Source organism: Lynx canadensis, chromosome D4, assembly GCF_007474595.2.
Source record: "Lynx canadensis isolate LIC74 chromosome D4, mLynCan4.pri.v2, whole genome shotgun sequence".
NCBI lineage: Eukaryota > Metazoa > Chordata > Mammalia > Carnivora > Felidae > Lynx > Lynx canadensis.
Window position 1 is genome coordinate 28,948,756 of NC_044315.2, and position 22,879 is coordinate 28,971,634.

The 22,879-nt window shown below is 42.9% G+C and overlaps 1 protein-coding gene across 9 annotated transcripts in view; it reads left to right on the forward strand.

Annotated features, from left to right (window-relative positions):
* Positions 1–22,879, forward strand: part of LOC115500058 (aminopeptidase O (putative)) — a 346,654-nt gene that overhangs the window by 266,708 nt on the left and 57,067 nt on the right. For all 9 annotated transcript variants that reach the window (XR_003964365.1, XR_003964363.1, XR_003964362.1 and 6 more), the window contains exons 12-13: positions 2,770–2,832; positions 3,251–3,325. Coding sequence is in view for 4 of the 9 variants with exons in the window: in XM_030294374.2 (XP_030150234.1) it covers positions 2,770–2,832; positions 3,251–3,325 (138 nt within the window). In the remaining 5 variants the exon portion in view is untranslated. The remainder of the gene's footprint in view (positions 1–2,769; positions 2,833–3,250; positions 3,326–22,879) is intronic.

Sequence of the window (22,879 nt, forward strand, 5' to 3'; positions counted from 1 at the left end):
TTTCTGTTAAGTGCTCTAAAAAAATAAAGTCTTAATTAAAAATTAAAAAAATTTAATAGCTCTAAAAGATAAGCAATTTAAAAGAAATAAACAGGATGCTATTAGAAGGAATAGCAGGGGTGACGTAATTTGGATTGGGGAATAAGGAAAGACCTTTCTGGAGTTGTTGTTTAAGGTCAGAACTAGAGAATAAGTAGGAGCCAGCCAGGCAGAGAAGAGAAAGAAGTACATTCTTGGTGAAGCAAAGTGATATCATTTGAACTACCTTTGGAAATATTCTTCTGGCTTCTCCATGGAGGATGGATCATGGGTGTGGTCATGAGGGTGCATGAGTACAAAGGAGACAAGTTAGGAGGAACTTAGAATGGACCATAGCTTTTATCTACTTAAAGTAGTAGTAGAACAGAATGACAGTAGGATTCTTTCCTTTGCTTAGCCTATGCCAGAAGCCATTAGGTTCTCCATGAGCCACAGGCTAGGAAGACAGAAGACTATTAACTGGCAGCAAGACGGGGTTCCCAGGTCTCCATTCCTAAGATCTTTCCAGCAGCTCAGTGGGATTTTTAGAATGAGGAACAATCGTGTGTGTGTGTGTGTGTGTGTGTGTGTGTGTGTGTGTATTTGAGACTACAATAAGATGAGAATTGTAAGGGAAAACAAGCCTTCAAGTACTAACTATCCAGCTGTAATAACAGACTTTCGTAGAAATCTGTGTCAGATTTAATTTTCAATAGTTATCCATTCCTGCTACTGGATTGTTGGAATTTATTTTGTTTTTTGTTTCTTTTAAGGCTACGTGTCAAAAAATTTTTGATAAGTCAACAAAAAGGATACTTAAGGAAGGTCCACTTTAGGCAGGATGCTGTTTTAATACGTCAGTGTTGAACGATTTGTAGCAGAGTTCTTAGGGATAGTGACTTCCCAAGGAAAAAAATTCTAGTGAGTAAAGGGAAGTGTTTACCAGTATATAGATTTCTATTGATTCTGGAACTGTAATTAGCAGCGTGGAAGCTCAAATAGTTCAAGGTTTTGTTTCCATTTAAAATTAAGCAGCTCTGCATATACATAATCCACTTCATCATTTGTAACTTTTATCTGCCTATACGTGTACTGTGCATTGGAAGTTTGCAAGACATTCACTATTTTTATGCATTTCTTTTACAGTGAAAAATTGTATATGATAGTTGTACATTACATAAGGATTCACTACCACTTTGAAAAATCTTTACCAAATGAGCACGCATTTCATAGTACTTAGCTAATAATGATACAAAATGGCTAATATGCCTATCTAACTCTATAGAGTGACTTTTTTTTTCTTTGTATTCCTGTAAGCACAAACACTTAAGAATCCCCCATTTGAGCAGACCTGTTGTTTATTTTAGGACATATAAGTGCATCATCAATGTAATTTTAAGTAGTCCAGTTATGAATATGGGATGAAGGGATAAAATAAAGTTTTCCACTCTGATGTGTCCATTAAGAAGCTCCTCTTTGTGTAAAATACTCCGTGGCAAAGTTGCTTCTATTTAAAGTAGTGAGTTTGATCTTGGCTTTGATCTAAAGCTTTTGATCTTGAAAGAAGGATGGGGTAGCAATAAAGAGAGGGCAAGACAGATTTTCTTTAAAGAAATGCGATAAAGTTAAAGGGATGGTCAAGATCAACAAACAGAAATGCTACCCGACTCCTCTCCCCAAGCGCTCACCCCCATTCTGGTTCAGCCAACTTCTGATGCGGATGGGAAGAAAGTCTTTTGGGGGTCGGCGGAAAAACTTGGAGTATCGCAGACTTTTACAAACTAAGGGGAAACTTTCCCCTAATAAGGAATACAGAATGTCCCCCTTTAAATTCTCCCCCTGTCGCTGGCGGGGGTGGGGTGGAGGTGGGGTTCCATGGGCAGAGCGCGTGCGGTGCCTACTGCGCTTAACCGGAGCGTGTAGGCTCCGTCGAAGCGTGGGCGGTGCGCGGGGCTCGCCTTTACGCGCTCCTGGTTTCTCCCTGGGGAGGTCACCTGCCACAGCCCCGGAGTCCGGAGGGGCCACTGAAAAATGTCTACTTAATGGCGTCTAATCCATTCCCGGAAAAAAAAAAGTCCACTAGGAAAGTTCCTTTCCGCTCCGCATAGGCCATCTGGACACTTAGGTTTCTGACCGGAGAAGCGAGGTGGCCTGGCCGCGGGGTTGGGGGCACTTCTCAAGCTAAGCCCTTTCTCCTGCGGCCGGGCCGCGCTCCGGCACGCTCAGCAGCTGAGAAACCCTTTCGCGGGTCCCCCGGAGCCCGCGGGGGTGGGGGCTGGAAAGGTAAGGCGTGCGCGCCCGGGTCGGTCCGCGCGTGGGAGGACGCGGGAGCGCGGGCGCGGGCGGGACGCGCGGAGAGGAAGAAAGACGTTCGCAAAGAGAACAATAAAATAGGGACGTGCCGGCGGGGGCGGGGGCGGGCGCGACCTGCGGGGAGGCCGGCCCGGCCGCCTATACCTTTAAGGCAGGCCCCGCCTCCGCCCAGCGCCCGCCCTCCGCCCGCGCCGCCGCCCCGGCCCCGCGCCGCCCGCCGCCCGCGCTGCGCCTTAGGTGTTGCGGGCCCCGCGCGCCCGCTGCTCTCGAGCGGGCTGGCCGGGCGGCGGGCGCTGGGCGCGGGCGGCGGGGTCCCGGCTCCCACCCTCACCTTCCGCGGTCGAGGTAGTGGGTCAGCGCGCCGAGTTGGTGGGGCGCGGGGGAGGGAGGCTGGGGCGGCTCCCGGGGTAAACTTGACTCTGTCCCCTTCCCCCGCAGCCGCTGCAGAGGGAACGCCAGGCCGGGGCGGAGTGCGGGCTTGCGCGGCAAGTGAGCGTCGAGGTGAGTGCGGGGGGCGCGCTCCCCGCGCTCCCCACCCTCCTCTCCCTCCCTGGGGCGGTGGGTCCGGCGCCGCATCCCCGCCGCGGAGTCCCCGCGGCGCGACGCGCGACCGCGGTGGGTAAGATGGCCCCGTTCGGGGGGCTCCGGCGCGCACCGGCGCGGGGGCGGGCAGCCGGGCCCGTGACCGGAGGGAGCGGCCCGGGCGAAGGTCACGGCCTGGGTGCGTCGCACCCCCGCGCGCCTCCCGGGCCCCCGGCGCTGAGGCCGCCCAGCGGGCCCGGAAGGTGCCCGTGGCTTCCCCAGGTGAAGCTCAGGAAGGCTGCGTCGCGAGGCGGTCGATCGTTTCTTTCTCACGCCGAGGAAGGGCCCTGACGACCCGTCGTCCTGTTTAAAATGCTCTGTGGTTTTTGAACTTCAGGTCGAGAAATGGATTCGAATGAACCGGAGACCCCGAAAACGGAAGCGAAGGGAGACCGAAGAAGTGTTTGAAAAGGTAGGGCCCCCGAGAGAGAGCACCGGGTGGAGTTCTTGAGAAAGCTCCCTGTCCGCCCCAGAGGACTTGGTCACAACAATAGAGTAGCGTTTTTTTTTTTTTAAGTTTTAATTAAATTTACAGTAGGCTGTAAATTAACGTGGATAGTTACACAGAAAAATTGGTTGACAGTGCTAATGATTATGGACGTACTGTGTTGTCAGGAAGAGGATGACCCCGGATGGAGCTATGTTTCATGTCCATTAAATAGAGCAATGGGACATAAGCGGGTTCCGTTATTATGTTAGACCAGTAGTAGTTATTATGGCAGTTGTTAAGGTACTTCTAGACGGGCGAGGGCGGGGGGGGGCGTTCTGAATAAATTGCCCACAATATCGGGTTTCTCTGTTCGGTTGTGATAGACACAGCACACTCACTTAGCTTTGGGACTTTAAATTAGAGTAATCTTAAAAATGGAGGGAGACGATGGATTTCTTTTGAAACCCTAGGAGGGATTTTATTTACTGTAAAGCACATGAAAAACTGTTTTTCTAAATTTAGAATTTCAATATGTTACTTTGCAGAAGTTTGGACTACCTATTTTCTCCTGAAATTATATTAAATTAAAACTTGATTTGTCATTGTAATAAATAGTATGAAATAAGGTAAGTATAGTCTGTTGTTTTCTGAGTGACTTTTATTGAAAGCTCTTAAAAGTGAATAACGTTTTCACAAATGTTATAGCAGATACAATTTTTGTTGCGCCTACTTAATCACTGTACTGTTTTTTGATTCTTGATAGCACCAGGGGATTAAAATAGATGTGTGTTGTTTTTCTGCTGCTAGAATGTATGATGAATCACTCCTGGTTCTGAAGCCAAGTTCTTGCTGATAGCATTGCTGCTGACTTCTGTGATGTGTTGCCTTAGTATGGGCATTGCAGCCTCCGAGAATGTGCACAAAGCACATCATAATGAAGGTGATCCCAGAGTTCCAGAGTGCATGTAAGGATACCAAGGCCAGCTTCTAAGAGAATGGGGAGAAGAACTGGCCTAGGATCCTGGTCATTTGTAGGGAGACATCCAGTGTGTGAAAAGTAGCACCCCAGCCCTAACCTTTTTAAACAGAGTCATATCTGTCAGTTCAGTTAAACAGTAATAGAAAAAGGTGTCATTTTGAAGAGACTTGAGTTTTCTGACCATACCTTGGCATGCTGTGGTAGGTTGTGTTTGTTTAACTTTCATGCTTTAGGTGTTTTAAAAAATGTAAGGTGATGAATCTGATCATAAAATGTCCAAAGAAGGGAAAAGTTTTATGGCTTGCTTAGTATTGCAAAAAAAAATTTCCAGCTATGATTTTTTTAAGCCAAAAATAAGATTACTCAAGTAGACCGTATGCCAGGCGTGAATGAAGGGAAGCCGTTACCTTTGTGGATTACTAGGTACCATCACTCCCCAAATCTGAACTTGAAGTTTTGTGATGCCTTCAGAGAATGAGAAAGGGGTGCTGAGGATTTCACCTACCAAGAAAATGGGGTTCTTTGCTGAGCCTTCTCGGCTCCGTAGAGGCTGTGTATTAGAGCTTATGGGCAAGGTGCACGTTTGACTTTTCTTAGAAAACGTGGGCAACAGTTTTAAAGAGGATACAAAAATGAAGTAGGTTGGGATTAACACACTGAACTTCATTTCAAAGAATGAAGCTGAAAGCTGAAGCTTTGAGGGAGGAGGTGGAGAGGTCAGAAGATGGGAGATTTCAGAGTTGGATCAGAGAATATTAATTATCAGCGTGTCCAGTCTTTCTTCCTGGCTCTGCGAGGCAGCCGAGCCCTTTGCCCACTGTTTTGCCTGTGTTACAGCCAGGAGAGGGTTTGGAGCTCCCTGAGGCAAAGCCTGCGATATTTTCAAGGGCAAGGTGAAATGGAGTGCGATCAGTGACCAAGGGCATCAGAGCAAGTTCTGAAAGGCACAGAGGCCACCCTGCAGCTGGAAGCCAGGGTGCCGTCCCCTGATTGCCTGAATGTCTATTCTGAAGTACAGATCAAATTCTGTGTGGTAATGAGTATTTAAACCGAGGTCATGTGTTAACCTTTTGCTACGATTTGAACCTGTTAGTAGGAATCTCAGTAGTTAACTCTCTGTTGAGTTTAGTAAGGGTTTTTAAATGTCTGCCACGCGACAAGTAGAGGCACGTTAGCCAGTTTCTCCTTTTTCCTGCATCCGCTGTCTATTTCTACAACATTCAAGTAACACTGTGGTATTTTCAGCTTTTATTCATTTTATATTACTGTAAAATATGAAAACGAGCGGTAGTCATTTCTGGTAGGCATAATTTTCAGTCTACCCATCGCTTTTATTTGCCTACTTTGTTTTCTTTGCCCCGTCTCTCCCCCACGCCGCCCTTCCTCCATCCCCCAAGTCTGTATTTACATCTTCCAGGCTCACGTGGGACTCAGCCCAGATCTGACTGAACTTGGTTAACTAGTCTGTGTTTTACTGTGCTAGGGTCGGAACATTTCTCCTGCAGTGTTTACTGACTTGTGGAGAGCAGAGTCTCCTGACCTGCCCGCGGAAGGAAAACCGAGCAGCAGTGCGAGGCCACAGTCTGGAAGCGGGCAGCGGGCGAGGAATTATAGGTGGCGAATGTAATCTTACAGGAGGTATTTGTCCCCCTCACCCCACCCCTGTAAAGAAAATCACGAAGGTGCTAAGTGGTAGGCACGGCCTGATCTAGGAGTTGAGTTTTTCAGTGAACTCAGAAGGGGAAGCAAAACAAACTTACCCTGTTCTCAGCTGCGGGTTAAAATAACGAATAATGAAATAAAGTAAACTGGGTGAGTGAGAGGTTCTACCGGGAGAAGTGATTTAAAATGCTCTCCTGGCCTTTCCAGGCTGTTCTCCTTCCTGTGCGAGTCCTTGAGTCCTTCCCTCCCACCCAGCCACCGGAGGCCCAGTGCTGTCTTACAGGTTTCGCTTCTCCTCTTCCTGAAGCTCATAGTGCTGTCTTAACGCGTCTTCTGTCTTCCCTGATATTTACTTTCATTTTATTTTCTCTTCATACTTTAGCCCCCTTCCCACTAGGTGCAGCTCAGATCCTTTATACTGTTCTTTGTCTTCTTCATTTTAAATTACAAACTCACCTCTCTTTTGCTTCTGGTCCTCAGGTGTTTTCTCCTTACATTATGATGTTCTTCCTTTTATGTTATTTCAAGTTCCTTTTATTTAGTTTCAATAATTTGTGCAGCAGAAAGGCAAGGAGAGCAGGAACAACTACACAAAGAACAATTAGGGAGAATGGCTCAGCTCTGCAAGGGGCAGTGAAACAATGGTGGTTGCAAAAGTGAATTGTATGTGTATTTTTTTAAATAATGTTAATAGATTTTTCTAAATGGCTGTTGGTTTTGGAAGAGGAACATTTTTTTCCCTGCTTTTATCTTTCACTGATTAAAAAATACAAATTATCCATTACATTCAAAGATTAAGGAAAAATATACTTTTATAAATATATGTGAAATACAAAGATTTTAAATAGTGTTTTTTTTTTTTTAATTTTAAGGGTTAGTAATACTATACTACACAATAATAAATAGTATATTGAGGAGAAGAATGTGTGAATGACGTATGATTCCTTTAGAAGAAGAAAATGCCAATTTTCAGATTTCAGAGAAGCACCTGAAATCATGTTTTATACGTACCTGATAATGTACAGAGGATAAATTTTAAGATATTCATTTCTGGTCATCATCGAGTATATATAATGTCACAGGTATTCATTGGCAGACTTTCAGAACATTGAAAATTCAGTGATACTAAGGTTGGCTATTATTATTAACAAGCTATCTTTTATGTGTGTTTGTTTCCAAGCTAGTGGTCTTGGCGAGGCTGAGTGTCTGGCCTGTGTTACGATTAGTCATAAGGAACACGAGGTGCAAATGGTTTCTAACAAAAGCACCCTTTAAGGTTACCTTAATTGTTCTTTCCTGCCAGAACCCTAAAAACAATACTCCAGAGCATAAGATTGTTAAAAATGTGGTGAAATTTTCCTTGAAATATCGAGTGAAACATAAAGATCTAGAGAGATGGTTGTGAAAATGTGGATTTTATAGTATTTAGTCGCCATCTCAGAGTCTTTGAGAAGAGAAAATGCGGACAGTTTTCTTTGTGATCTGGAGCATTTTCCCTCAGTTTTACTTCATGCGTTCTTTCCTCACATTTGATTCTGAACTGCAGTGATTATCTTGGTATGAATAATAATTTACAGATTAAAAAATGTGTATAGAACCCATTTTGGCTTATGCATTTTGCCACATTTATTGCTCCTTTTAAAATTTTATATGTTCTAAGAAAATGCGTTTATTACAATTCTAATATTGAAATATTCAACACGTTAAAGGTAGGTACAAATTTTAAACTATTTAACAAAGTGCTTTACTGCTGTTTGTCTTTTGTGACAAAGGTCTGTTTTATATTAAGTTTATGATTTCTGGAAAACTATTTAAGACTAATAAAAATTATCTGGCTCTTTCTTGGACCTGTAACAGCAGACGGTGACCGTGTTAGGCTTGACTCTGGAGCGATCAGGATACAAAGCTTGAGAAAATGGCACAAGACGAATTTAAAGAGTGCTGAACCAAGGGTCCCTTCACTTTACAGGAGCTACCCCACATTTAGCAAAATGGTAGGCTGCAGGCAGCCACTCTTATGCAACTGAGGCAGCATTGGTGTTGAGTGGTTTCCCAGGCATCGGTGCCCTTGCCTCTTTTCGAAAATGTTCCTGCCCTGTGAGAATTCATAACTAGTCTACATTTATATAGCTGTAATCTCTTACAATAGCTTCATTGATACTTGATCTCCATAGAAAAGCTTTATGGGTTCTAATGAGTCACTGCTCTTGAGGCACCAGCCGCCCTCCCTATCTGTGAGTGGCTTTGTGTCCTGTGTTGTACTGATTGTGCCTTTGGATGACAACTTACTTGAGTGATGGAGAGAGGCAGGGTAATTTATTAAAAGTAATTACAAAGAAACCTAACAAAAAGAGTAATTACAGCGCTGTTAATATGCAATTCGTTATTTTATTGCTGCAATATTTAGAACTGGGTCTTATTTGTGGGTCTCCCTTTTTTCCTTGTAAATCTCTGGCAAATACATAATTTATTAAATTCTCTATACCTAGGTCTCAAAGTAGATTTGGTTTTACAAAATCTTGGCTTTTTCTGCCTTTTTTTTTTTTTTTTTTTTTTAAACTGGACTGAGGAAGAATGGCTGAGAAAATGTATTTTTGGTAGCCTCGGGAAAGAAGGCTGATCTGCATAATTTTATGCCATTAAATTTTCATCTGTTCCATAGATTTATTTTCTTAAGAATCTGCACCTTTAAGAAAATGTTCTAAGAATTTTGAGTGTACTGAAATTCCTTCCATTTTCAACTAGCATAACGGAGAAAATTAAAGTACAGTCATCCACTTACCTCACGCACTTATTCACGTATTTTAAAAAGAATCTGTGAATGGGACTATTAATATAATAATAGCTGACACTTGTCATGTGTCAAGCTCTATTCTAAGTGCTTTGCATGTACTCGCTCATGTAAATGTACCATTACAGTAGTACCACCAACCAGCAATGTGCTATGAGGATGTTGTAGACGGGGGCAAACACTTTGTGAAAGTAGGTGAGGTATAAACAAATCAAATAATTGCTGCAGAAAAGAATGCTTTGGGCAAGATTTAAACAAATTTTTTTAGCCCAGGCTATTGATAGCCCTAGACCATGAGCATAAAGGACGCATCTCTAAATGAGGAAAATCCTAGCCAGCGAATGTTTTGAAAACACATGAAAGTGTGCAGATAATTACACTATTGTTGATTTTAGCAGATCTGATGCCAGCAGCCAGCAACTCTTCTGTGCCATGAAAGATGAAAGCCATTTTAATATAAAACATGAGTGTGGCTGGAACAGGGAGGCAGGCAGAGAACAATCTCGTGCCTTTTTAGTTACTTTTATAGGAAGCATTAGTTACATTCCTGTGATAGAATGCTGTACTTGGCTATCATTCTCATCTCAGGCGTTTTAATGATTGCTGTTTTGTGCCTAGCATCATACGGCAGTAATAAGATGCATTATTTTAGTAGTACCTACTGATGTCAGTGTCATTTAGGACCTGTGAATGTTTCCATTCATCTTGTATTTCAGGAGGCGGACACTACTATGTGTCTTTAGGTATAGCTGACATGTATTTCACTTACGTTTCTGGGTCTCTGAGTGCAGCAGAACTGACACTCAAGCCTTTTATTTTATCTCCAGCACTTAGGAAGGACCTGATTACATGCAGCCTTGATTACTATTTGTTGAATGAGTTAGATGAATGATTCCCACACATGGCACTTACCTTCCTAAATCATACTTGGCGATTACATTTTAAAAAAAAAAAAAAAAATTTTTTTTTTTTTCAACGTTTATTTATTTTTGGGACAGAGAGAGACAGAGCATGAACGGGCGAGGGGCAGAGAGAGAGGGAGACACAGAATCGGAAACAGGCTCCAGGCTCTGAGCCATCAGCCCAGAGCCCGACGCGGGGCTCGAACTCACGGACCGCGAGATCGTGACCTGGCTGAAGTCGGACGCTTAACCGACTGCGCCACCCAGGCGCCCCCATTTTTAAAAAATTGTAATGTCCCAGTTCTTGTTTAATTATTTTGATCTTTAATGACAGAGGTTTTCACGAAGGCACATTGGGGAGAGCTTTCCTGGTTGTCATGGGTCATCTTTTTCATCTCTTCTATAAAGAGAGCTCAGAGCCAGGAAGACCTGACCCTGGTCCCAACTCTGCCACCCAAACATGTGCTCCTTGAGTTTGTCACTTGACTTCTGCTTTCATCTGAAAATCCTTTCATTTAACAGGCCAGTTAGGCCAGTGTACCTTAATGATAAGATTAATGTGTGTGTTCGGCCTTGACTCTTTCTTATACTTTTATGATGTAATTTTTCTTTCGTCTATTTTTGGTATTTAGGAGGCTTATATTTTTGTTCTAGTGGTTACTTTGACATAATAATACATTTTGGTTTCTTTTCTTCACTTTATTTATTTTTTTGCTCTTGTGTATTGATTTCCTGCTGTGAGCAGTAGTGAAATTAGATGTTAACCTTTTCTTGCCCCTCCTCTTTTGATCTTCTGTCATGTGACTTGAAATATTGTTTTTTTGCTCCAGTTAAACACCTTTAACACAGCCAACAAGCTGACAGTATTTATACAGTCTTCCCATTTCCTCCTCTTTTTTTTTTTTGATAGTTGTACTAGATTTACAGTGTCAGCGCATGTAGACATAGTATACCATATGCTTTATAAAATCACATATTATAATCACATATATCACATTTAATTCTGCAAGTAAATTTATAATGCTCATCAGCTGCCCTTATATAACTGATCTTCAGCAATTGGGATTTTTTGAAGCTAGTTCCAGAGTGGATTTCTCAGGAAGAGCTTGGGGCAACTATGTTTCCTGAGGTCTTGCATTTTAATAAGTTGGTGCTCTTTCCATGTGAGGGTCAGTTCAACTAGACACAAAATTTTGGATTCATGTTTTCTTTGTTTAAGTGTCTTGAGTATGTTACTCCATTGTCTTGCATAAAGTCTTCTGCTGGTCTCAAGTCTTCCCCTCAAAGTGACCTGGTCTTTTCTCTTGGACATCCAGATCATTTCTTCTTTAAATTCCAAAAATGTTACTTGGGTATGTCTTGTTGTGGGCTAGTTTTCACAGTTGTCCATTGGCTTTTGAGCTTTATTTGCCTCATTTGTAAAATGACAATAATGGTAACTTTTTTTTTTTTTTTTTGCTACTCAAGAAAGTGGATTTGAAGACCACCTAAGATACTGTATATAAAGTGCTTTACATTTATTTTAGTTTCTGTGACTCTTCAAAGTCCCCTGTTGTTAGGAACTTTAAAATTTAGAGTATTTTATGGGCATTTGGACTTGAGTTGGCTTTATCTTTGGGATAAATCTAAAGTGGATTCTCTGAAGTCTTTTGTCTGCATTTTAGCGATGTATAAATGCATGCCGACTCCTTGTGGTAAGCAGGCGGTCTGTGCCCATGTGTGGAGAACTTCTGGCCTAAAAACAGAGGTGCTTTTTGAAGGAATCTCACGTAGAAAACACTTCCTCCATTATATTCTACTCACACTCTTCTCACACTTAGTTTCCCACATAAAACTGGGTTTACATGACTGTGGTCTACGTGTAGAACAATACACAGGAAAAAAAAATTTTGTTTTTCAAATAATGAGGGCTGAAAACTCAAGTCAGTTCTCATCAGCCAACATGTTTTCTTGGATTTGCTGTACATAAGTCCTATGTAAGAAGCTGCTGGAAAATACCAGAGACACAGGAGATGTCATTTCTGGCCATGGGAGATAAAACACACACATATCAAAGATCATTTACAAAGCAGCATGTGATAAATAAATTCAAACCAGTGTGGCACAAACTAAGGACATGAGTATATGATGCATTTTACCTGAGGCTACCCTGGACTCGAGTTTCCACGCCTGGGCCTTGTTTTGATAAAGCAACCTTTACACATGCAGCCTGGAAGTTGCGGTGGGAAATTGGGTAACTGAATTAACTGAATCCATTTTAATGCTTTTACATGATTTGTAAGCACAGATAGGGGTTTGATTGACGTACATGTAAATAGTGTTAGTGTCTTTATTTGAAAATGTGATTCTTAAAAATAAATTCATCCATGTTTTGCAAGTAAGGCTGGAACCTATCATAGAAATTCTGCTGACACTTATGAACCAGAATCATTCAAAAACCCAAGGCTAGAAATATAATACTGCCTATAATTCCATGTTTAACACATTCCTTATTAAATTCTATTTTTATTTGAACCATTTATTTACTGACTTAACTGCACATCCACAGCACACAAAACCCCGAATAAGGAGTATGCATAAATACAGAGATGAATGGAAAACAGGCCTCAACTAGTTTACAGTTTGGTGTGAAAACCTGTACAAAGTGGGAAACAGAACTGAATCAAACGTCTATGAGTGGTAACGCAGGTATGTGCACAGAGTAGTTTGGATCTCTGTAAGGAAAGGGAACCCTCTCACTTTGGGCATTTTGCGTTATCCGTAAGTCTGGTCCCGGATGATAGCAGGGTATAAATATTTGTTCGAGTTTATTCAGCTTTTGTTATTTTGTAGAATTGAGGGTACCAGCATTTCGGTTCTCAAGATTCTGATGGTCTTCCCGAGAACATACTGACGCTGCAGTTAGCACTTCCCTTCGGCTTTTGCAAAGTGCCACCGCCAGGTCATGCTATCTCTGGGCTTAAGGACGTCAGGTTTTCAGTCTGTTTCACTCTATTTTTGCCCTTTTATTTGCATCGTTAAGTTTTGGAGTTTTTTCCTTCCCTAAACTTTTGGTTTCAGAATCAGGGATGGTGACTGCAAGCTCTAGAGCCCGTTTCCTCTTGTGATTCTTGAACGTTGGATCGTGTTATTCACAAAGCATCGCACTTGTTTCAGCACCAGAAATATAGCATGACCTTTAAAAAAAAAGAAAAGTATTAAGGAAATAATTCTATGCCCCTTTTACCTTTCTGACGATGAGCACAGACTCATCGAACGAGCCACTGAATGGCATTAAGTGCACATCCAAATCATTAACATTTTAAATGTCTCTCTACAAATCAAGAAAGGTTTGTTTTTCAGAGTGTTAAATTCTAAATCATGGGTACGTGAAGGTTCAGACTTCATAGACACGAAGCAGGAAAACAACCTGATTTGCAGTGGTTAATACCAAGGAAACTATGTAAAGTGGGAGAAGATGGTCTTAGAATATGTTTGTACTTCTCTGGCATTTTCGCAGAAAACAGGAACAGTAGCCCTCTTAGGCAGCCGCCTTTATAACTGAAAGACAGAAAGCTTATGCTGTTCGCTTTCTGTGACCATTTTCATTTGATGTCCAAGGAAAGAAATTCATGGTCTCCATGAGGAGCAGGAGAAGTCAAAAAGGAACAGCACAAATCTAGAAGAGAAGCAGGTCACAGCTCTGGACTGAGTTCGTGTACAATTTGGTTTCTCACTTTTTCTCCTTAACTGTCAGCCACACAAACTCTAGTTTTCAGTGTTGAAGGTATGGCATGAGCATTTATTCCTGACGCTAATGGTAAAGGATGCTGAGTGCTTCCACAGACAACAGAAGATTATGGTTCTGATTCTCTCTTTTAACAGTTTCATTGAATTTAATGTCCTGTGTCTTTTATATGACATAAAATTCACCCACATACAGTTTGTTGGGTTTTAAGACACACAGTTGTGCAACCATCATCACAATCTAGTTTTAGAACATTTCCATCACCAAAACGTTCCCTTGTATCCATTTGTGGTTAATCCCCATCCTGACCCCTAGCCCCAGGGAACTACCAATTTGCTTTCTGTCTTTAGTTTTGCATCTTACACAAATTTCATATAAATGGAATCATACACACTTTAGTCTTTTGGACCTGGCTGCTTCCATTTATCATCCTGTTTTGAGTATCAGAAGTATTGCGTATATTTGTGTTTGTTCCTTTTCATTATCAAGTAGTATTCCATTGTGTGGGTGGACTGCATTTTGTTTATCTGTTTACTGCTTGATAGACATTTGGGTTTTTTGCATTTTGGCTTATTATGAATAGTGTTTAAGTGTCTTTATGTAGACCTACTTCTTTTGGGCATGGCTTGGCCATAGGGTAAGGGTATGTTTAACTTTTCAAGAAACTGCTAAACTGTTTTTCCAAAGTGGCTGCAGCATATTTCCACCAGTAGTGTTTAAGGTTCCCAGTTTTTTTTGTGTGTGTGTGTGGTTTGTTTTTTTGTTTTTGTTTTTGTTTTTGTTTTTTATAGAGAGTGAGTGCAAGCTGGGGAGAGGGGCAGAGAGAGAATCTTAAGCAGGCTCCGTGCTCAGCGTGGAGCCTGATGCAGGGCTCAATCCCACAACCCTGGAATCATGACCTGAGCCAATCAAGAGTCGATGCTCAACCAACTGAGCCACCCAGGCGCTCCTAAGGTTCCCAGTTTCTCTGTCTCCTCATCAGCCCTTGGAATTGTCAGACATCTTTATTTTAACCATTCTCATGGGAGTTGAACTATGCTTTCTATACTTTTATTTCTTGTGAGGATCTCAAAGTATCTGTATACCCCAATATGCTTGTGTGCCGCATTTTACAGATCAGAAGGCAGTAGAGCAGTACCTGGAGAATCTAAATGTCTCACCCAAGATCCCCAAATGAATCACTGAGCTTAGAGTCCTCATGTAGCAGTTGGGGACACAGCAGCCTGTTTTCCAACTCATGGCTCCCTGTGACTCAGGGCCTTCTTTGTCCTCATAGCTTTGTTGGGTGTGGCTTTCTTTTGATCTTTGTAGAATGATCCATTCTTATCCTCTCTGGAATTTTGTCTGATGAAATCCAGTTGTTTTCTGCAGAGATGTGCTAGTGTCTTGGAGAGGTGCTCCTTAGCTGCAGTACACAGGCTTGTGTGGCTCAGGCCTGGCTCCCAAGGTGGGCCCTGTGGACTGTGCCACCACGTGTCATCCTGTCAAAGGGGGTAGATGCTTGCCTCACCAGAGCCTTGTGGGAGTCAAGTGAGGTGACTTATCGAAAACAGCTGGCATGTACTAAATATTTAATACATTTTACAGCACCTCTTCAGATGACTGTGAAGGGCTGATTATCTTGTGGTGTGTGGATGGTAACACCAGTCATATGGTTTTTTTTTGTCTGTACAGTGAGGCAGGAAAACATTTTTTTTTTTTTTTTTTTTTTTTTTTCAACGTTTTATTTATTTTTGGGACAGAGAGAGACAGAGCATGAACGGGGGAGGGGCAGAGAGAGAGGGAGACACAGAATCGGAAACAGGCTCCAGGCTCTGAGCCATCAGCCCAGAGCCCGACGCGGGGCTCGAACTCACGGACCGCAAGATCGTGACCTGGCTGAAGTCGGACGCTTAACCGACTGCGCCACCCAGGCGCCCCATTAAATTTATTTACTAATTAAAAAAATCAGCCATAGTTTCTTATTGTTCTTTGGTCTGCAGCAAATGTAGCAAGCAGTAGTACTTTTATAAGTTTGTATGTTTAGTCCCTGTCTTTTGGCTTCACTCAAGAAGACTAATCCTACTTCTCAGAGCTACTGGATCAATTCATGTGGGTCTCTCTTCGGTTTGTCCACTCTGGTAGAATAAGGTGGTGTTGTTCGTGTTCCAAGTTGAAGTGCTCAAAGTGTTCTTTAGGCTATAAGATCTGTGTTCTAGCAAAGTTCGGCTTTAGATCAGTCTATAATCATTTCTTACACTCAACGTGTCATTGCTTTTGTTTCTTTGGACCAAAATGTTCTGATATGAAGTTCCTTTGAAGGCTGGTGGGGTTTATATAAATACCCGGCTAATGAAAAGCACTTAAATATGGGGCACACCTCCCCACTCCATTGTCACTTTGCAGGTCATGTTGAAGAGAAGGTTCCAGTTAACCTCTGTTGCCTTTTGCTGGCCAGAGTTGTAGTGTTTATTTCATGACAAAAAGTGAATTCTAGATAGTTTTCTGTGAGATGATGATTTTCTCTGAAATGACTCTTGGTCACGTTGAGTTTCTAAGTGTTAAAAGGGAACGTGGTTTTTGGATCTGTGAAAAATTTCATCTTGGTCTCTGGCTGCTGCACAGAACAGGAGCTAAAAGGTTGAGAACTTCAGAAACTAGCCTCCCCACCCCTGGAGCTGTCTAAAATGACTGGAGGAGCGTGCGCAGGGCTGTAATGTTATGAGAGCTACTGGAGGTCCTAAGCGCGCAGGACCATGAGGGGGGAAATGGAGGGGAATGTCCCATGGAAAGTTGAACAACTCCGGTTTCACACCACTTTATTTGGGAGGCCATACGGGATGGAGCTGTTAGACACAGGGAAGACCTTACGGCTTCTCCAAGGCCAGCCTTTCTACATGTGAAAACACGGGGGCCTTGAGAACATTTCAGTCCCAGGCTGGAGTGCCTGCCTGGAACCAGAGGCCGCGTCTGTCCCCATTTTTGCTGTCTTCACCTGGGCACTTCCCCCAAAGCAGGGTATGGGGGCAGAGCGGCTTTGGACTCCAGGTGAGAAGTGGGTCCCGCTGGTCTTTGTTTTGTTGTAGGGCATGGACAGCTGAGGGAGGCCTGGAAAGAAGGTCTGGGGGACTCAGAATGTCCCTACAAGGCCACTCCTTGTCACCTAGAAACACATCCGGAGTGAGGGCCCTTTCCTAGCATACAGAGGCTTGGATAGGCACGGGCCAGGTCTGATTTTGAGGGCTCAGTCATGTCCGAACGCAGAGAAAGACTTCATGGTGAGACAACTGGGTGTCTGCAAGGGTGGACGTGAACATTTGCTTTTCATAATAAATGAGTGAATTTTACAAGGCACAGATTATTTGAAGTTTTTGTGATGCTTATCACAGGCCAGGCAACTGCAACACGAAAATGTTGTTGGGGTAGTTTTTTTAATCAGACATAAGTGTGACCAGATTACTAGGCATTTTATTTTGGAATGTGGTAAAGGCACACCCACAAATGCCTTTTCTTCAGTCTGTGCAGATATCTTCAATGTTTATTCTAAAATGCAAGGCTGCTTTCTGTGTTTCTACATATTCCTACCTCGATGTATCGCACATTTAGAGTTATGTTTTTCTTCAGTGTCTCTGACTTGGCTCGTGGCTTACAGGCCAAATCAAACCACCTCCACCTCCAAAACAGTATTGATAAAACCAGTGCTGAACTTGGATTATGAAAGGTTTAGTTCCCAGAACTTGCTATACTGTTGGCAGGGCAAAGTGAGTAGGAATATTATGATCTAGGGGAAAAACTGCTTGTGTTTTATCTGCAACACAGCTGGCAGATACAGAAGGATAGTGCCCCAAATGGGCAGACGAAAAGGGGGAGTGGGTACTGAGCTGCCTCAGACTTGCAGAAGGCACCCTGTCCCCTCACTCCCAGCAAAATGAAAGGGGCTGGAGAGAAGGCACGGGATGAGATTCCTGCACTGCTGATCTGGTATACTTTGAGTCTTCTTTAGAGATCAAGTTCCTGGCTTGGTCAACAGTAGCATTACCCAGTCCTAGAGCACCAGATTATCATAAGACAAATTTCGATGATGCTGAACTGTCCTTCAACAAAGGATTACTGCTGCACCCGCACGCACATATAACTTGGTTGGTATGCATGCAGACGCACACACGCATGTGCACACACATTTACCTGTTCCATCGACCTCTGGCCTCCAAGCAGGGGAGGTTAGGGCTGAGGCCTGCTGTTGTGACCACTGTCTCCCATCTCAGAGGGAAGCTGCAGGCTCTGTTTCCACAGCTGGCACTGTTTGAGTCTGACTCATGCTCCCTGTGCGTAATGCAAAGTCATTGTCATTGTGAGCCATCTGAGGGAGAGGTTTGGTGGAAGAAGTGACAGTGGAGCAAAGCAGGCTCCAGAACAGGGGGTGAAAGATATGTTTTTTGTTTAGTTTCGCTGAACTTCGTAGTCACTTTTCTGAGAACTGCCGTCATCCTGCTAGAGTTGGAGATGCTAGAAGAGAGATCTGGCTTATTGCTGCAGGACTCCTCACTCTTGTGTTCGCATTCTTAAAACAGGAGGAGGGGAGGAGAGTAAACTAAGTGACTGTTGTAGATTTTGAACATGTATCCATAATTTCTCGGTTTCCAGTTTTTTGTATCGAGCCTGTTTTGTGATCGTGTACTGTTGCAGAGAAGAGAAGGGGATGTACTATAAATATGTGCAAACTTCAGTGTTCAAATTATTTGTATTCAAAAGGAACTTCCAATAATCGGGAGGGTGAGGCATGTCATTTACAAGAGGGTTAAGAATAAAGAAGTTATCTCTATGCTGTTTTTGATGGGACTTTTTCCTATGAAAAACAGTTACCAGCATATATGGAAACACTTCCTCATTTTTTAAAGACCATTCATTTTAGTATCAGAAATAGTTGAAAATCAAAATAAAGTGGTTATTTTAATAATAGCTCAGTAGAAAGAGTTCATGTGTCAAGAGCATTTACCTCCCAAACAGTTTTCTGACTCTAGTTTTCTTAGCAAGAAAAATGTTAATCTGTTGTGGAAGGACACTTTTTTTCCCCCTCTTCTCAGAACATGTGTGGTTTCCATTAACTTCTTTCTCCACAGAACTTTGGAGATGGCCACCACTGATGCCTATGGGTCATCTGTGCTCGTAGAATTGAACTGAAATGGTACAGTACATTTCTCCCCCTCTATTGTCCTTCACGACATGGAATTCATAGTCAGATAGATGAATTGAAATCCCATCTTTATCCCTTACTAGCTGTTTTGCCCTGGACAAACTAGCCAGTGTAAGCCTCAATTTCCTCATCCGTAAAATCGTTACTGTAAAGCATTTAGCAAAGAGCTGCCACTAGATCATTGTTCATTGATACTAGTTATTAGTGTTATTGGTGATAGGCTTTTCCAATACCATCGTCAGGGGTGAAAGGCATTTATCATATGTGGTGTATTAAGAGAACAGAAGGAGCCCTGAGAAGCAGTAGGATAGATCAAGAAATGTAGCCACAGAAGAATGGCCACGTTGGGAACATCAGCCTGGCATCTCTGGACCAGCTGGAGTGTCCCCAGCATTAAGACCAGGGAGGCGGGGCACATGGGTGGCACAGTCGGTTAAGCGTCCGACTTCAGCCAGGTCATGATCTCGCGGTCCGTGAGTTCGAGCCCCGCGTCAGGCTCTGGGCTGATGGCTCAGAGCCTGGAGCCTGTTTCCAATTCTGTGTCTCCCTCTCTCTCTGCCCCTCCCCCGTTCATGCTCTGTCTCTCTCTGTCCCAAAAATAAATAAACGTTGAAAAAAAAAAAAAGGAAAGACCAGGGAGGCAGCCCAGTGACTTCTCTGGCAGGTCTCAGCTATGCCTAAAGGTGCACCTCTCTCCCAAGCTGACCCAGGAGTCTGCTCTGTGGGGCCACTCTACTTTAGACAAATCCTGCTTTGGATTCTGTTGGAAGTTTCCACTAGGCTCCTCCGAGACAGTTTTAGTTGGAAGTCCTCAGAGAGGTTTTATTGATTTGGGTTGAGGTCTTAATTAAAGTCATCTCAATCATCAAAAGGTCTGGCTATCCAGAAATACAGTGCTGGTGTCTGAGCACTGTAGAATTCCAGGAAGTTATCAAAAATAAGCGTTGAGATACCCCTGCCCCCCAGCAACCATAGAGGTCTGAGTTTACAATAACTATTATTCTTATGTAGAGCTGGCTCCGAATAGTGAGTTTCCCCAGGCGCAGACTTACTAATAGAAACCCACTTAGACACTGAAGAAATGGGCCCAGTGTTTTTCTCAACTATAAGTAATGTATTATGCATGATTTAAAAAGGCTTCTCAGAATGTCCTTGCTTATGTAAATCAAGAATCAATATTTTTTAGAAAGAAGTTTTTATAGATAAGCCATCACATTATTTGATAATCAGACATCATTTTCAAGTAGTTAAAAGGGTCATTGGACAAAACCCAGTGGACTGACTTTGCTCCCTAATTGCTAAGGATTGAAACTCCACATACCCTCTAAATTATGAACAGGCTTGAATTTTTTATGGGAAAGAAATTATTTTTTTATGTAGGATAATTTTCATGTCAACGTTATATTAGCCAGCTAGCTCTATCAGGTTATGCACATTGCTGCTTTTACTCACCTGATCCCTACTTTTCCTCTGTGAAGTTTATTTTAAATAAGAGATTCAAGAATGAGAGAGAAAGTAGGTTTGGAACGAGGGGAATGAATCATGGGAAAACACTGCTGGTCCTTTTCATTCGTCCTTGGCATTCTTGGAATATTCTTACCTCTGTTGACAGAAAGCAGCAGTTCAGCTGCAGGCTTGCTAGCAGTAAGGGGCATTGTGGGGCCCCCTGAGGAGGCGGTCCCTGGAACATTGTCCCCGTTTTCTCCCAAGCAGTGCTTTACCTCTCTGTGAGTGGCGAGAGCCACTGGAAGGATTTCATGGGGGGTGGGGCGGGGGGGGGGGAGGGAGCTCAGCAGAGGGCAGCACTGTGACCCCGTGTGAGCGCTGACTGCCCCAGAGATGGCATGTTCCTATACTCTGGGCCAAGTGGGGGCCCTGCCGGCCAGTGTGTCTCCGAGTACAGGCAGATTGCTGGTAGGGGGAACAGTTTTATTGGTTTTATTGCTTCTGAAAATAGAGGAAATACTCAAGAGTGGTGGGAGAGAGGAGGATAAATATAGCGTTTCCGTTTTCCTGCTCATTCTACTGTTCTTCACAGCATTTCATTTTTCTTAAGATGGATTTTTATCCTGCCGACTTCAACAGAAGATAATTGTCTACCATTTCTATCAGATTGGCCCTCTCATCACTTGTGTACTTACCGTTGTTTGTTTATTTTTCCTACTCAGAAACTTTTGTACAAGGTGGTCCTGAAGGTGCTTGTCCGTAGACGTGGCACAGGTATCGTGGGTTGCGGCGGGACCTCCCGTGAGTAGATGGCAGGAGCAGTCTTGGTGTCCTAGCTATGGATGGTCAGAGATTCTGGATACTGACTACCTTGTCCTTGTCCTTGTTTCTTCCATGACCCATTTCCTAGAGGGCTATTCCATGTGCTTGTCACCCTGCCCCTTCCATCAGCCCACAGTGCCCAGAACCTGTTCCTTGTGCACAGGAACGGTGCCGGATGCCATCCAGCGTGTTACCTTGCTGTGAAGGCAGCTAGCACCCTGGCTGCGAGGCCCTGCCCAGCTGAGCAAAGCAGTGAGTGTATTTAGGAGGTGCTTGGCAAAAGTGGACTCGGTAGGAGATGGGAGGGGAAGGCAAGCTAGGTCGTCTTAGGGCATCGTACACGGTGTGCCTGTTTACCAGACTGAAGTTTGTCGTTATGTAAAATTATTAAGTAGGTACCCATTTTAACAAATAAAACTAACTTTGAGGTTTGGGAGGTAAGTGGCTTGTGTTAGATTTTCGGCACATAAACTACATATAAGCATTTCCCTAGTTTCTCATTTCTTAATTGTTCAGAGTGTCCATTAGCATGCTTATCCTAGTGCCTGGCCTAGGTTTGCCCATTACAAAGGTCCTATGTTCATAGGGCAGTGGACTCTGCGTTCCCAGGCCCCAGCACAGTCCCCGCCGGCAGTGTGCAGTAATAAGTAAGCTACTCGTAGTTACCGGCTAATAGGGCCATGACCCGGTTTGAACTCCATAATGAGGAAAGAGCAGATTTATTTGCTCCCCCTGTGTGCCTCCCTCCCTGCCATGCTCCTTTATTATCTTTAAGAGGAAATTGAATAGCAAAATTCTGCATTCTCATAATGTTAATGGCCTGATGTCATCTTTTCCAGTCTGGAATCAAGAGAGAGGGATGACCAAAACACAGATTTAACATTTCATAGCTGTCCAGAGCTTCAGCTGTAAGCTCTATGGGTATATGTGTGTATATGTTTTCAACAGCTTATGTAAGGTGTAATGTAAATAGTGTGAAATTCAGTGTGTAATTCATTGGTTTCTAATAATTTTGCCAAGTTGTGCAGTCATCACCAGACTCCAGTGTTAGAACATTTCCGTTGTCCTTGAAAGATCCTTGGTGCCCATTAGCAGTGGCTCCCTCCCCATTTCCCCCCACCCCTGCTCCCCAGCCACGGGCAACCAGTCATCTACTTGCTCTTCATATAGATTAGCCTTTCTGGACATTTCCTATCAGTGGAATCAATGTGGTTTTAATACATTTGCCTTCTTTCACTTAACATAACGTTTTTGGGGTTCACCCATATTATATTATACACCCATATGTATCAGTAGTTTGTTCCTTTTTATTCCTGAGTAGTATTCTGTTGGATGGATATACCACATTTTGTCTGTCTCTTCACTCTTTGATAGACATTCGGGTTGTTTCTAGTTTGGGGCTATCATAGATGCTGCTGCTATAAAGACTCACACAACTTTTTGTGTGGACGTGTGTTTTTGGTTCTTTTGGGTAGGTGCCTAGGAGTATTACAGTAAATTTATGTGTAACTTATTAAGAAACTGCCAGATTGTTTTCCAAAAAAACTATATCCTGTTACATTCCCAGAAGTGAGTGATGTATGAGAGTTCTAGTTTCTCCACACCCTAACCACAGGCTATATTTAAGGAATAACCTTAATTTTTAACTTTTATTTGATATTCTATGCATAAAAGAAAGGTAGAAACTGTTTTAGTGTTTTTGCAATTTTTCAAGCATTGTTAACACAATTTAACCGAAATTGTAGTCCTTGGTACTCTGTCTTCTCTGATCTCCGGGGTCTACCACCAGTCAGTGGTGCAATAGTTTGCAGTAGTTTTACAGTGTTCCATTTAATTATGTTTTGTGTGTGTGTGTGTGTGTGTGTGTGTGTGTGTGTGTGTGTGGACTTGATATGAAGTATGCAGGGTATGTGTGTATGTGTGCTGTTAATTGTCTCAACATTAAATTAGTTTACTTTGAGAAGGGATTTTATTTTTTGGACTTTTCTTTTTAGTTTCTCTGTTCAGACAAAAGGTTATAAGTTTATATATATT